This window comes from Podarcis filfolensis (assembly GCF_964270895.1).
Source record: "Podarcis filfolensis genome assembly, chromosome: 1".
NCBI classification, from domain to species: Eukaryota; Metazoa; Chordata; class Lepidosauria; order Squamata; family Lacertidae; genus Podarcis; species Podarcis filfolensis.
In genome coordinates this window covers 105,949,143-105,964,376 of record NC_139604.1, presented here as the reverse complement: position 1 = coordinate 105,964,376, position 15,234 = coordinate 105,949,143, and the positions used below count along the sequence as shown (strand labels likewise).

The 15,234-nt window shown below is 41.7% G+C and overlaps 1 protein-coding gene across 5 annotated transcripts in view; it reads right to left on the bottom strand.

Annotated features, from left to right (window-relative positions):
- The window catches only part of TTLL5 (tubulin tyrosine ligase like 5), a 110,370-nt gene that overhangs the window by 62,392 nt on the left and 32,744 nt on the right, over positions 1-15,234 (bottom strand). For all 5 annotated transcript variants that reach the window (XM_083610489.1, XM_083610486.1, XM_083610490.1 and 2 more), the window contains exons 13-20: positions 12,779-12,860; positions 12,558-12,619; positions 11,198-11,286; positions 5,647-5,688; positions 3,814-3,927; positions 3,292-3,383; positions 2,875-2,937; positions 2,281-2,316 (exon numbers count right to left, since the gene is read on the bottom strand). In XM_083610489.1, the coding sequence (XP_083466615.1) occupies positions 2,281-2,316; positions 2,875-2,937; positions 3,292-3,383; positions 3,814-3,927; positions 5,647-5,688; positions 11,198-11,286; positions 12,558-12,619; positions 12,779-12,860 (580 nt within the window). The remainder of the gene's footprint in view (positions 1-2,280; positions 2,317-2,874; positions 2,938-3,291; positions 3,384-3,813; positions 3,928-5,646; positions 5,689-11,197; positions 11,287-12,557; positions 12,620-12,778; positions 12,861-15,234) is intronic.

Genomic DNA, 15,234 nt, shown 5'->3' with positions numbered 1-15,234 from the left:
TTGTTCTCTTTTAATCAAAAGACAGCCAGAGCAGACAACCTACAGAACAAGTGCTTGCTCACTGAACTACACACTACAATGTAAAATGCAAGATTTATTTATTTCATTAAAATTATATACTGCTTGATTATAGAAAAGACTTCAAAGCGGTCTACAAAAAAGATAAAACAATAAAATTATCACTAAAAAATTACAACCACACTTTAAAACACACAGCCTACTGAAAATGTGAAACAAACAACAGACTTAAACCAAAATAAATCTCACAGGTATTAAGATTATTTTGTCCAGAAATCAAGATCTGTGACAATCAAATTGCAATTTATGAACTGTTTGCCTGCAGCAGAAATGTTATCTACCTTATGTCTGTCATGTGCTGTGGACCAGGAAAAATGGAGCACCACCTGTAGGCTACTGAATAAGATTCTGAACATTGGGGAAGTAGCCAGTTATTGCTTAAAACTGTAATAATGCCTCTGTGTTCTGACCTTACTGAAAGTCATGTTCTTTCTCCACAGGCAAACAGCCAGCTGCACCAAGAAATTCATACTTCTCTAACCTTCTGTTATCTGATCAACTGGTGAAAATGCAACATAAGTACTGTAATGAGTCAATGGGCACAACTAGCTGATAGGAAAGCCACTCTGCCCAGTGTCCAGGGATAATAGAATCATAGAAATGTAGAGTTGGAAGGGACCCTGAGGATTATCTTGTCCAACCCCCTGAAATGCAGGAATATGCAGCTGTCCCACACGGGAATCAAACCTGAAACATTGGTGTTATCAGCACCATGCTCTAACCAACTGAGCTATCCATGATCTATTGGTATGTTAATTAATGGCCTCAAAGAACTGTTGTTGCGTAATCTGTAAATATCAATACATCTACAATAATTCTCTATATGGACCACCAACAGGTAGTACACAACAAAACTATGACTATTTCTTTCTTCCTAAAAGATTTATTAATTTTCATGACAAATCTATGTACATTACACTAACGAGGTTTTTGCCCATCAACTGATGGGGAGTGACTCCAAGCTCTGCTTTCTGCAGGGACTGGCCACACTATTTTAAAATTTCTATTTTAATTTCAATTTTCTGGAAAACACAACTTAGAATAAAATCATAATCTCTGATAGCCAATCCAAAACTTGTTCTGCTAGCTGCAGCACTATGCACATCCTTCTCTTTCAGTTTCAGATTTTGCTTACTGAAAAAGCAGAACTGGAAAACTCAATAGAGTTTTCAGGGCCACAGAAAGAACTTCCCTCTGGGTCTAGAATGCCCAGGGGCAATTTCCTGCTTGTCCATGTTTTGCTGTTCTGAGGTAGGATATGTTGATCTCCCTTTTTAGAGATCGGTTAAAGAAACAACTGTTTTCTACAACCAAGTAACTGGGAAAACTCCTGGTCAGAGACCACATAGGCCAGGTAAGAAGCTTGTGTTATTTGATGAATCATTGTATTTTAATATTCTGCTGGAAGCTGCCCAGAGTGGCTGGGGAAACCCAGCCAGATGGGCAGGGTATAAATAATAAATTATTATTATTATTATTATTATTATTATTATTATTATTATGCTTTTGACATTTTGTTTTGAATTCTCCTCTGACTTTTTATATATTGGAAAACACATACACACACACACACACACACACACACACAAATGGATGTTCTCTGGCCAACACACAGTTTAAAGTAGTAATTGAAAATCACAAAAATCCAGCAACACAATACTCAGGACCACCAGTTTACACCATTAAAAACAGCTGGTTGAGAGTTTAACTATGCAATCATAAGAACATTAATATTGGACCTTGGCAAAACAATAATAGCAAGTAACTAATTCAGCTTTCACAACCATTTCATAATGGCAGAGCAACAAGCAGTCCCAGGATACTGAAATCCAAAGAAATGACACAGACCACCAAAGAGGGAACCCCCTAACACAGAAACATTTTAAAGACTATTTCCCATGCAAGGAATATTTGGCCAGGGTATGAGGATCACAGAAAATGGGAAGCAGAGGGTTACCACTTCCCTCCACAACTACAGCCCCCACCGCAAAAAAAACCCCAATTCCTCTGTAAAAGACCTCCTGCTGGATGTCTCAGTGCATAGGGTACATTTCTCACTACCCCAAACACAGCAATTAGCCTTGAAAACAACCTTCTATTGTTCGACAAAAAGAGTCCCATCTAAAGTCTAAGGTGACTGCACGGTCAAAAATACAAAACCAACCTTTTTCCTTTAATAACTTGCCTATACAAGCTGCTTACCGAGTTCGTTTAGAAATTAGGCATCTTCTTGACCCTCTGCAGAACAGTGAAAAAAGAATATTGTGATTACATTACAATTATACTACATCAACATAAAACAGATACATTAAAAGCCCAAGGCAGGATTCGTCTAATGAATCCCATCAGCAAAAGTCCCGCAGAAAGGCTTCCATAACAAGGCTTTTCACCTTCTCTCCTCACTCCCCAAATCAGCTTGGTTGGCCAACTGGTATCTGGTTGGCCACTGTGAGAACCGGATGCTGGACTAGGTGGTCCATTGGTCTGATCCAGCAGGCTCTTCTGATGAACCTCCAGAAGGAGCTAGCTTACCCATAGAGGAGGGCTTTCATCTGAACAGTCAAGGCAATTGTTATGTTCTTGAGAATTGCCTTCTTTATAAGCCTGTGAATTACTCTATTTCTGTTACTGTTTGCTCCAGCTAGTGAGCTAAGAGCCAAAACGCATTCTACAAGCAACTGCCCAATGGACCCAGTACTTTGTCTACAAGTAACCCGCTCTTCATGTTCACTTTCATTTCTCCTTCCTCCTATGGGTCTCCTTCTGTACTGCAGACTCCTGGAACCACTTTCCTACCTGTCGCTGAAAAGGCGAGAGGCCAGCATATAGTTCATTGTCGTCTTGTGCTCCATATAGGACCTGAAAAACCAAGAGGAAGGGAGTCAGTTTAAATTCAGATTAGGAGTATTTAAAAATGGAAGACTCAGTGAGGAAAAAGTGAAAGCTTATCATGAAAAGTGAGGGGGAAATAGCTTCATCTGTCAGGAATGGAGGAAAAGGTAAGACTAATAAGGAAGCTGGTAAGAATTAGATAGCACAAAAGGTGACAGAATAGTGTTTGATATGCAAAAAGACCCTGAAAGTGAAATTTAAAGCATAATGAATGGTCTTTGAGACCACTAAGGTGGGAATAAATTAGCATTTGAATCTTCTACCTCCTAATGTCTTCTATCATTCCAGGATGAAAGAATCAAAACTAGATTTTTTGCTCACCCATAAGTGTCCCAAGTTAATGGCGTAGGGAATATACGAATGAATCCCCCTCTTCGCTCATATTCCTCCTTCACTCGACGCAAGACTTTTATCTGGAATCAGAACAAGCAATGAAAGGCATTAGTGCTTTTTAGTTGTTTAGGTTTGAATTGGTTTTGTCGTCTTGATGTAACTTGACCTGGCATCACTTTTCATGAAAGGTGAGTAATAAATCTTTCAAATAAATAAAAACAAATAATGGAAAGGGTGAACCTTGGGATGGAATGCATTGAGATACACATAATCCCTGTGAATCATTTAGTTATGGGGTCAATATTGACAGTTCCACTTTTAAAAAACAAACCATTTTATTCTTTGTCCCTTAATTTCCCTATCTATGCTGCCAAGATGCCAGTCTCAGTCTGCTGCCACAAGGCAGAGGCATCTGGCAGCCAAATGTACCCATTCATGGTGACTAATTGTTCCCTTCTTCTGCACATGTACCATGTCCAGTGAGCGAATACAGTACATGACAACCCTTACCTCCTCCATGGAGAGCCCCAGCATGGAGCCAAAATGCCTTCCTACTGTTTTCTCCTTTGCTGAGGGCGTAAGGTTTTTCATCTCAGCATCACTGGCAGACAGCGGCCGAGAACGCTGTAGAATCACAATGAGAAACCTGATTTTAGCATTTCCCCTCCTTCTAATCTTATTCCAATTATTTTTAACGGGGTTTCAAATACCAAAGTCATTTGCCCAGCAAGAGACATCACTCTCCAGGCATCAGAACCAGGAGTCACACTCAAGAGGCAGAAGAATCCAAGGGCACCAATGCCAGGATTCACACTCTCTGCCTCCAACTATAGCAAGTCCACACCCCATTCAATACCAAAGCCAAACTTCACATTCCCAGTGTTTGACCACAGAACCACACCCCAAAATAGCAGGAGCCAGCATTCACAGCTTCTGTCTCTATGGGCAAAACATGACACATATTCCTGGCTCTGGTACCCGGGGGGTAACATTTCCAACTCTCAATTGCTGGATAACCCATGTCTTGTAGTAGTAGTAACCTGCTTAGGAGATGAAGCTACAGTAAGGAAAAGAAATGCAGCTCATCTGTATTTACAGTAGTTCCAAGTGTTACAATGACCACAGCTAAAGATCTTTACTGAGCCAGAAGATTGCATATCCTGCATTCAGCTCTATCTCACGTCACAAAGCTGCTTGAGTTAGTAATGGGCAAGTACAAAATGCAAACAAAAGGGTGGGGGAGCAGAAGCTGAAATCCAGGCAAGACATTTTTGACCTAACTGCACTGTCAAAGCTGAAAACAAGAGGCATTTAAAGACCTTGAGATAATAAGTTCCTAAAGAGTTTTTTTAAACCTTGAGATCAAAGTAGCTGAAGCGAAAACCAAGTTCAGCTGCACCACAGATTAAAGGCTCAGCTTGATCCATCTCCATAAAGATATGAATATTAGCAATATGCCCCATTATTTCATATGGGTTATATTCCCCTTAACACAGAAAAGCAGAGTTTAAAAACCAAAAACTGAATTTGCCTCAGAAGAGACATATACAAACCTAGACAAAAGAAGACCTATTATCAGTAAGTAACTCAGGCTTATGAATGAACATAGAAGAGGTTTGCTGGATCAGCCCAAAACTTCATCTAGTTCAGCAATCTTTCCCATTACTTAATAATAATAATAAACTGTAATCCTTCCAGTCAGTTATAGTGTGGATCTTCTGCTATTTTTAAGGCATAATCAAGGGAAAGTATCATTTCTTCTCTTGAACAAGATGTGTCTATTACCTCCTCTTTGACTCTAGGATGCTTTGTATGAAAATAATACCAAACAGTTGTGTGTGCTTGCCTCTGCCATCATTAAGTCAGTTATGAGCACCCAGTCTCCAATCTCCAAGGTTTCTTCTTCTCTTAGTACAATCTTTCTTGTCTTTCTTCTCTCTTACATTGGTATTTCTCCATATTTCAGAAATATGCATACACTCTATCAAAATAATCTAATTTTTGAATTTGTTGCAGTAACATGCATATTTTGCAGAGCATGCATAATCTTGTTTAATGTGTGTGCTTTATTCTCAAACAAAGTTGGGATTCACTTGACACAAATGGCTGCAATTTTAGGTAAAGTAAGTGCGGGAGAGAGGCAGGCAGGCACACTAAGGGTTATCAGCTGCCTGCAGCTCCTGCCATTCCATATGCATTGTTCATTTCTCTCCCCTGAACCTCTTTACCATTCCTTTATAGTGTCTTAAAAGTCACTGCAGACAAAATAAATATATTACTTTAAATTTTGAAATAGGCAAATGGAAGTTTGTAAATGAAGAAACATAATAGCCCAATACCTACCAATTTGGCATTTGTTGATCGGGACTGTGCAGAAACAGGGCGCTACAAGAGAAAGACAAAGAATAATGATTTGATGTTCCCCTTTGAACCCTGGAAGCAACTCTGCTCATGTAGCATGTCATAAATGCATAGATTTCACACCAACAGACATGACCAGATTTCCTATGCCTCTCCCTCCTCAATTTGCTCCAGAGAGTCTCTCAAGTATATGGAGCAGATTTTGAGGGTGTGAGCCAAAGTGAGGAGGAGAGGAAAGGGAGGACACATTTGCATGAGTGGAAGAACATCATGCAAGCAGGATATTACAACTATCACCCATCTAACGCACATTTCTAATCTGTGTAAAATGTCAACTGCTTTTACTTCATCCTCATCATTACATTTTTACCTCTTAAATAGGTACTCAAGACATTTAGGAATAAACATGCAGCACACAATAGTGTTGAATGTGAAATGTTTAAAACCAGCTTCCTCTTCTGCTTGAAAAGACTAAAGCAAAAGCACATGTAAATGAAACAATGCCAGATTGATGACCAGTTCACCCTTTTCTTCTCATTTCCCTGTGTTGACTATAAGTTCATTGGAACAAAGACCTGTCCTCTTGTACTCCAAAGCACCATGCATACTGTGAAAAAGGGACACGACAAGGATGCCCAATTTCCCCCTTACTTTTTATATCGGTCCTGGAGGTCTTGCTGAATATGATTAGAAGGGACCGGTTGGTTAAAGGTATACAGGTCGGAGCTAAACACTATAAATTGAGAGCATTTGCAGATGACATAGTTTTGACGTTACAGGAGCCAGAATCTAGTACCAAAAGAGTTTTAGAACTAATTCAAGAATTTGGTCAGGTGGCAGGATTTAAACTGAATAAGACCAAAACTAAGGTTTTAGAGAAAAACATGACATTGTTTGAAAAAGAGAAATTTCAGAATGAAACAGGTCTGTCTGTGGTGAGAAAGGTGAAATATCTGGGGATTAACATGACATCTAAAAATGGGAACTTATTTAAAAATAATTACGAGAAATGCTGGTCAGAAGTGAAAAAAGATCTCGAAATATGGTCAAATTTGAAGCTTTCCTTGATGGGTCGAATAGCAGCTATAAAGATGAATGTATTGCCTAAAATGTTGTTTCTGTTTCAAACATTACAAATTGTGGACAAGATGGACTGTTTTAAGAAGTGGCAGAAAGATATCTCTAAATTTGTCTGGCAGGGCAAGAAGCCTAGGATAAAATATAAGATTTTAACTGATGCAAAAGAAAGGGGTGGCTTCGCCCTGCCAGACTTCAGACTGTACTATGAGTCAGCAGCATTCTGCTGGTTGAAAGACTGGCTGCTTCTTGAAAACACGGACATTTTGGATTTAGAAGGTTTTAACAATGTTTTTGGATGGCATGCATATTTGTGGTATGACAAGGTTAAAGCTCACAAAGCATTTAAAAATCATATTGTTAGGAGATCTTTGTTTAATGTTTGGATTAGATACAAGGATTTACTGGAAAACAAAACCCCAAGGTGGTTGTCACCAATGGAAGCGAAAGCTCAGAAAAAGCTCAATATGGAGGCCAGTTGGCCAAAATATTGGGAAATTTTGGAGCAGGAAGGAGATAGACTGAAACTGCAGAGCTTTGAGAAATTAAAAAACAAAGTCCGAGACTGGTTACATTATTTTCAGATAAGGGAGGCATATAATTTGGACAGAAAAATTGGCTTCCAGGTGGAAAAATCTAAATTAGAAACAGAAGTGCTAGAACCTAAAACTAAAATCATGTCAAAAATGTATAACTTGCTGCTGAAATGGAATACACAGGATGAAGCGGTTAAGTCAGCCATGATTAAATGGGCACAAGATCTTGGACATAACATCATGTTTGCTGACTGGGAACAGTTATGGACCACAGGTATGAAATTTACGGCATGTAATGCCCTAAGAGAGAATATTATGAAAATGATATATAGGTGGTACATAACCCCAGTCAAGCTCGCAAAAATATATCACCTGCCCGATAATAAATGTTGGAAATGTAAGGATGCTGAAGGTACATTTTTTCACCTTTGGTGGACGTGCCCAAAGATTAAGGCCTTCTGGGAAATGATTTATAATGAAATGAAAAAGATATTTAAGTATACTTTCCTGAAAAAACCAGAGGGTTTTCTCTTGGGTATAGTCGGCCATTTGGTGCCAAAGAAGGACAGAACCTTTTTCATGTATGCTACAACGGCAGCAAGAATACTTATAGCAAAGCACTGGAAGACTCAAGATTTACCCACTCTGGAAGAATGGCAGATGAAGTTGATTGACTGTATGGGACTGGCAGAAATGACCGGCAGAATCCGCGACCAGGGAGAAAAGTCAGCAGAAGAAGATTGGAAGAAATTTAAGGAATATCTACAGAAATATTATAAAATTAATGAACTTTGAAAAGATGTTGTTTTGAACTTTGGTGGTCTCTAGCTGTTATGATAAAGATAATGGGGAGTATAATTGTTTTTGTTATTAAATTTAAAAAAAAAAAGTTGAGTGGAAAATAAGGTGATATTTTAAAAGGAATGTTAAGAGATTAGGATTTGCTGAATTAACAAATTGAACTAGGGAACAAGAAGGGGAGGTATGAGGAAGTCAAAGAAACGTGTGACTGAAAAACTGTTATTGAAACTGAATTGTTTTTTAATATTTTTCTTTTTCTTTTTCTGTTTGTGTCACTGTTCACCGGATTTGGAATATGTGGCTGTTAAATGTAGACCAGCCTATCTCCCTAGGGAGTTTACAGCTGTTATGTTAACTGGTGTGTACGTGCCACCAGATGCCAATGCCAACTTGGCTTTGGGACGCCTGCAGAGCCTTATCAGCAGCCAGCAAGACAAGTATCCTGAAGCTGTGCACATCATTGCGGGAGACTTCAACCATGTAGAACTTAAAACAGTGCTCCCAACGCTCTATCAGCATGTGAAATGTCCCACAAGAGGGGACAAGACACTAGATAAAGTTTATTCGAATGTAAATCACGGCTATAGGGCTTTACAGCTGCCACACTTGGGCCAGTCCGACCATATGTCTTTGTTCCTGGTACCAGCATATATCCCACTCAGGAAACGGGCTCCCACAATATTAAAATCTGTTAAAATCTGGCCTGAAGGTGCTATTCACCAGCTGCAGGACTGTTTTGAGAGAACTAATTGGGATATTTTCGATCGTTCAGACCTGGAGGAGCACACGGCGGCAGTTCTGTGCTATATCAATCACTGCACAGACACTGTCACAGTAAACAAATCCATCCGGTTTTATCCCAATCAGAAACCCTGGATGAATAGAGAGGTCCAGGGCCTGTTGCGGGAAAGGAACAGGGCTTTCAGGTCAGGCGAGGTGCAGCTTTACAGTGTGGCAAGAGCAAACTTGAAGAGGGGCATTCGACAGGCAAAACGGGATTATAGGCTGAGGATTGAGGATAATTTAAGGAGCAACAACACAAGACAGATGTGGCAGGGGATTCAGCACATTACCAACTACAAACCTAACCTTGGTGCTGTCGACGGTGACCCTTTGCTGGCGGAGGAGCTTAACCTCTTCTTTGCTCGCTTCGAGAAGGAGCCACCTGAGACGCCGGTATTACAGCCACCAGCCCTTAGGGGCCCCTCATTCACGGTAGAGGAGCATGAGGTGAGAAAGGTATTGAGGATGGTGAATCCGAGGAAGGCGGCTGGACCTGATGGCATCACTGGAAAGGTGTTGAAGGGCTGTGCGGATCAGCTGGCGAGGGTCTTTACTAAGATCTTCAACAAGTCCTTACACCAGTCTATTGTCCCACCCTGCCTGAAGTCGTCAACTATTGTCCCTCTGCCCAAAAAATCCACAATCAGTAGTTTGAACGACTACAGACCAGTTGCACTGACTCCAATCATCATGAAGTGTTTTGAGAAACTGGTGCGCCGTCATATTATTTCCTGTCTTCCATCAACTTTTGACAACTACCAGTTTGCATACAGGGCAAATAGATCCACAGAGGACGCTATCACCACCACTCTCCATGCTGCTCTGTCCCATCTGGAGCAGCCGGGGAGTTATGTGAGGCTGCTGTTTGTGGATTTTAGCTCAGCTTTTAACACTATTCTCCCCCATAGACTGGTGTCCAAGCTAGAGGCGATTGGACTCTCCAACTCCACCTGTCTCTGGGTTTTGGATTTTTTGTCAGAACGTTCTCAGAGGGTTAGAGTAGGGTCACATATGTCCACAGCCCTTAGCCTTAACACCGGCTCACCACAGGGTTGTGTGTTGAGTCCCCTGCTCTATGCTCTCTATACGTATGACTGTACAGCCATCTATTCCAGCAACAAAATCATCAAGTTTGCTGATGACACTACGGTGGTAGGGCTCATTTCAGGAGGGGATGAGTCCGCCTATCGGGACGAGGTGGAGCGGCTCTGTGTTTGGTGTGGAGAGAACAATCTGGCTCTTAATACGGCTAAGACCAAGGAATTAGTGGTGGATTACAGGAAAAAAAAGGCGGACATTCAGCCCTTGCATATCAATGGGGAACGGGTGGAGAGGGTGGCGGAATTCAGGTTTTTGGGAGTAACTATCGATCAGGGCATGACTTGGAGCGCAAATACCACTGCTCTGGTGAAGAAGGCCCAGCAGAGAATTTATTTCCTCAGACTTTTAAAGAAGAACAATCTGAGTGAGAGACTGCTGGTGTCCTTCTACCGAGGCTCCATAGAGAGCATTCTTACATACTGTATTTGTGCTTGGTTCTCCAGTTGTACAGCTAGGGAGAGGAAGGTGCTCCAGAAGGTCATAACCACAGCACAAAGGATTATTGGTCAACCTCTCCCATCCTTGGAAGAATTGTACGGTTCCCGTTGTCTTAGGAAAGCAAACAACATCCTGCAGGATTCATCTCACCCGGGATACAGTCTGTTTGCACTACTGCCGTCTGGCAGGAGATATAGAAACATCAAGTCAAGGACAAATAGACTGAAAAACAGTTTCTACCCGAGAGCTGTGGCCCTTTTGAATGCTGTAACTCGATAGTGTGACTTGGGAGATTGATGGGTGTGGGTGTGGGTGTGGCTGGAATGTGGTTTGTGGGTTGTTGTTGTTGTTTTGCTTTTGTTGTTTTTAAGGGATGGCATCCAATTTCGTTGCACTTGTGCAATGTTGCACGTGTGTAATGACAATAAAGAATCTATCTATCTATCTATCTATCTATCTATAAAATTGGAAAACTTAATAAATATTCATTAAAAAAAAAACAAAGCACCATGCACACTGATGGCACTATATAATCACCATAATCATCATCAAAATAGCAAAGGATTGGGTGCGGGGAATGGTTAGCATCTAGAGGTCAATTTCACTTCCAGCAGTATAGAAGCCATACACAGTGATGAAGTACTAAGATACAAAATAATCAAAGAAATTACAAAGTTGTCAGATAAGAATGAATAAATGAAATGGCAATCATCCTTGCTTAAACCCATCTTCATAATCTGTTAATAGCAGAAGAGAAGGATTTTATCTTTCAGCTACTTTCTCAAATTTCTCCTTACTTGAGGTTTCTGATAAGGATGTCTCCTTCCCTCAGGGGTAAAGTATGATGTTCGGCTGAACCGCTGACCTGGATCCTGACAAACAAAGCCTGAGAGAGGAAGCAAAATAGGCCACAGAAAACTTAATTTATGGGCTAGTTTAGTAACTCTGTATCAATAGCCAACAGCAGCTTAACTCTTCCAATGAAAGAACTGCAAAAAGGGGGCACCTGAAGGTGCACTGTGACACACCAATCAGCTGATGGAGTAGGCACAAATGCCCCCCCCCCGCAAATCCATGAACTCACTCATCAGCTAATGAATGGCAGGAAGTGCTCCTCCAACCAGCACACACACCGCTGCTGCTTCTCCTTCAAGCCACCATGGTTTGAAAGAGAAATGCAGGACAGAAAGGGTATCAAAAAGTCTTTTGTAAAAATCCCTGCATGAGGAACCCCCCCCCCACTTGCTTTGAAGTCCCAACAAAGAATCACATTATGACACTATGCCGTCAGGTGACTAACAGGTGGGCAGGGCTAACAGGTCAACTTGGGCCCTCCAGGGGTGGGGGAGATAAAGATATAGCCTTCCGGTCAGAAAAAGTTCTCCATCCATGCTCTAAACAAGATCTAAACGCACTACTCGGAAACACTGAAATGCAACCAAATTCAAAACACACAGATCAGCCGATGATGGGAGTTTATCTCCTCTCTCTGCTCATCAAATGATTTATCGGATGACAGGAAAGGAAGAGAGTTGCATCTGTGCTGTGTCAACTTTTTTTCCCCACTGTCAAAATTGGTGGGCTCTTGGGAGGCCAGAAAAATTTGCCTGTAGGCTGGGTGAGACCCATAAACTGAGGGCTAGCTACCCCAGTACAATGCTTTGTAAACATGTGAAGGCCTAAGGAAGAAACAAAAACAAAAAATGGGTTCCCTTTTTTTCTTCCTCCACCACCCCTTCACATCTCTATAGCATTCCTGTTACCTACTTGTTTTAATAGGAACCATGCCAACAAAGGTAGTAATTATTCTAGAGTTACCCAATGATCCTTAGGCTATCAAAGCATCATACAGATGTCAGGCACTCAACAGCATCCCTCCCCCCCCCCAAGAAGAATTTTTTACCCACACCCTGTTCACCACTATTCATTACTCTTTCATACTACACAGCTAAGGACACCTACACTTCTCTCAGATTATATACTTTCCAGCTACAGCATTCCTGCCCTTCACAAAACAAGTTTGAATACCTCTACTATTCTACAGCATACCATTCTTATGTCATATATACACACCCACCATACAAACATGGCATACCCACTTATAACCCGCTATCACCATCCTAAGCCAACAAAACACTGGACTGAAACTGAACTCACCTACAAGTGTGAACATGTCTGAAATCATACTAGCTTTAATCTTCAGGTCCAAAGGAGCATCACTATCCAACAAGAAACAGAAAAGGCAAGTAGTTAATGGTATCTCCAGTTAGAGCCTTTCCTCTAAAACATAGTATAAAGTAGTTATTCAGTTGTAGCCATCAAGAGTATTCAACAGATGGTAGTCATTTCAAATTCCATCTTTCTCAATAACTCCTTACCAGGCCAGGGAAGGGGATAGGTTCACTTCCAGTAGCCAAGGCTTGAGAGAAGAATCAATGAGGACATCAAAGCCATAAAGCTCTGAAACAAAGCACACACAAAGTATTTCGTGGTGGCGCAATTGTATTTTCAAGGAATCGAACCAACATCAAAACAAGGGACTGTGGATAAATATAGAGTATTTCAGCACATGAGAAATGTGGTGATGCTTGCTCATTTCTTTAAAAGTGTGATACAGATTACCATGGCCAGTTTTGAATATTCTGTGGCCACAATTGCTCCACCTTTAAGATACTGGCTCTTGCTTTGGAATGAAGATGTACTGGTGCTATATTTTGTCACTGCTTCCTGGTTCTTTGCTTTTAGAAATATACAAGTCCAGTCCCACAATAGAGGCATCTGCATGCTTTTGTCCAGTTAAAGTTCAGGAAAAGCCCTAATGAAATAGAAAGCTTCAAAAAGGGAATGCAGAACAATGGCCGCAGAATAAAGGGGGTGGAAACAAGGCATGTCTTCCAGAACCCCATCTTTTCAGACATCAGAATCTAGTTTTTCTAAGCATTTGCAAAATTAAGCGATCCAGACATCATTGCAGCCTACACCAATAAGTATGAGTTAGAAACGGGGGAAAGAGAGTCAGGAGAAGAAAATAAAGTTTACCCATGCTGCTCTTACAACCAATATTCCCCCCCCCCATTTTTGAGGCCTGCCACTGGTCATACCTTGTACCTTTAGAAAGGTTTTTACCTTAGAGAGAGAGAGAGAGAGAGAGCCTATGAAGGGGGTAGTGGACCAGTGGGAACAATCCACCCCAAGATACAAATTTTCCTGACAAATGCTCCTGCAACTTCAGTCAGTGGTCCTGTCAAGGTCCTAGGCTCTGCTTAGAATGAAGGGGTGATGGAAAGCAGACTGAACTAATTCCTCCCCCATGCCTAGTTATAATGCTTTTTAGCTTGTGCAACTGAAAAGCAAAACAAAACACACAGATAAGCTACTTGGAGGTTTGAGGCCTAATGTGTACTCCCTGGCTGTTAAGGTTGGCAAGGACGAGGCTGGGCACATGGATTTCAGAGGTGCTGCAAACCTCTCCAAAGAAGAGTAGGGTGCCCACATGTCTAAAGGAGGTGGTTGTGAAGCCATTACTAAATAAGTCAAAGTTAAGATTCTCTGGCTTGGAAAACTACTGCTCAGTCTTGATTTTCCATTTTGAGACAAGGGGGTGGAGCAGGGTGGTTCAACACCCTTGAGGTCTTTGGTGCGTGCATGCATGCGTGCATGCACACACACACACACACACACCTGCTGCAGCCCTCACACTGGCCTTTCAAAGCCAGGTAAGCAAGGTGCTGGGCTCTGGGAATGAGGTGTGAGGACTCTGACAGAGTCCTCAAGTCCTCCCACCTCCTTCCCAAAGCTTAGTTAGCGCTTTCCCAGCTTTAGGAAGGATGTGGGAGGGCTCTAGGACTCTGCCAGAGCCTTCTGCCTCCTTCCCAAAGCCCTATGCCTCACTCAGCTGGCTTTGGGAAGACAGCTGGGGCATCAAATTTTGGCCTTGCTCTTCTCCCTCCCTGCAGGAAGGCTTCCATTGAATGCCCCTAGTTCTCACATCAATGCAGGGGCGGGAAAAGGGTATATGCATGCATATGCACACACCTATGCAAGACAGACACGGCTATAGGAATTTCTTACACTGAACTGTGGGGTGAAAAGAAGCCTGGAGAATGATGGGGTAGGGGGTGGATGGATAGAAATGGAGAGAGCCAAAATGGACAGGATCGAGGGAGAAGCTTCTGCAAGCAATCAGTTCTGACCTGTATGTTACTAGAGGAGAAAAGAGAGGAAAGCTGAATTGGACCTTGGAAGAGTGGGGGCGGAGAGGGGGAGGGAGAGAGAGAGAGAGAGAGAGAGAGAGAGAGAGAGAGAGAGAGACTGCTATGCAATCCTGCAAGACTGCAAATGTTACTGCTTTTGGCTCTGGCCCCACCTACCACCAGTGTGCAGCCCCCAACAAATTACCCCCCAGAAATGCAGCCCTCAATAGAACAAAGCCCTAGAATGTGAATACCAGAGCCTACTTTGTATCCCTTTGTATTTCTCCTAGTATTACGCTTTCCTTTCAACCGCTGCAGAACGCTAGAAATATTTTTCTTTTCTCATAATAAACCCCCAGCTCCCATTATGGTTTCTTTATGTTCTCTTTCTGCCCAGTCACATACACAAGCTGAACACAACACACTTGAGCTGTCATTCATACCTTGAGGAACACAGCCTTTCTGGCACATGTATTAATACTTGTATTGATGTTCCCATGGGAAAAAAGCACACAAAGGAGGTCTTTATACTCTACAAACAGATGTTTGTATTACCCAGTTCTTTTTTTCTGTGCACTGGAGTAAGAGGTCTTCAAATGCTCTGTGTTTTGAGTCCTCCTTCCATGGCTGTTACAAAACTC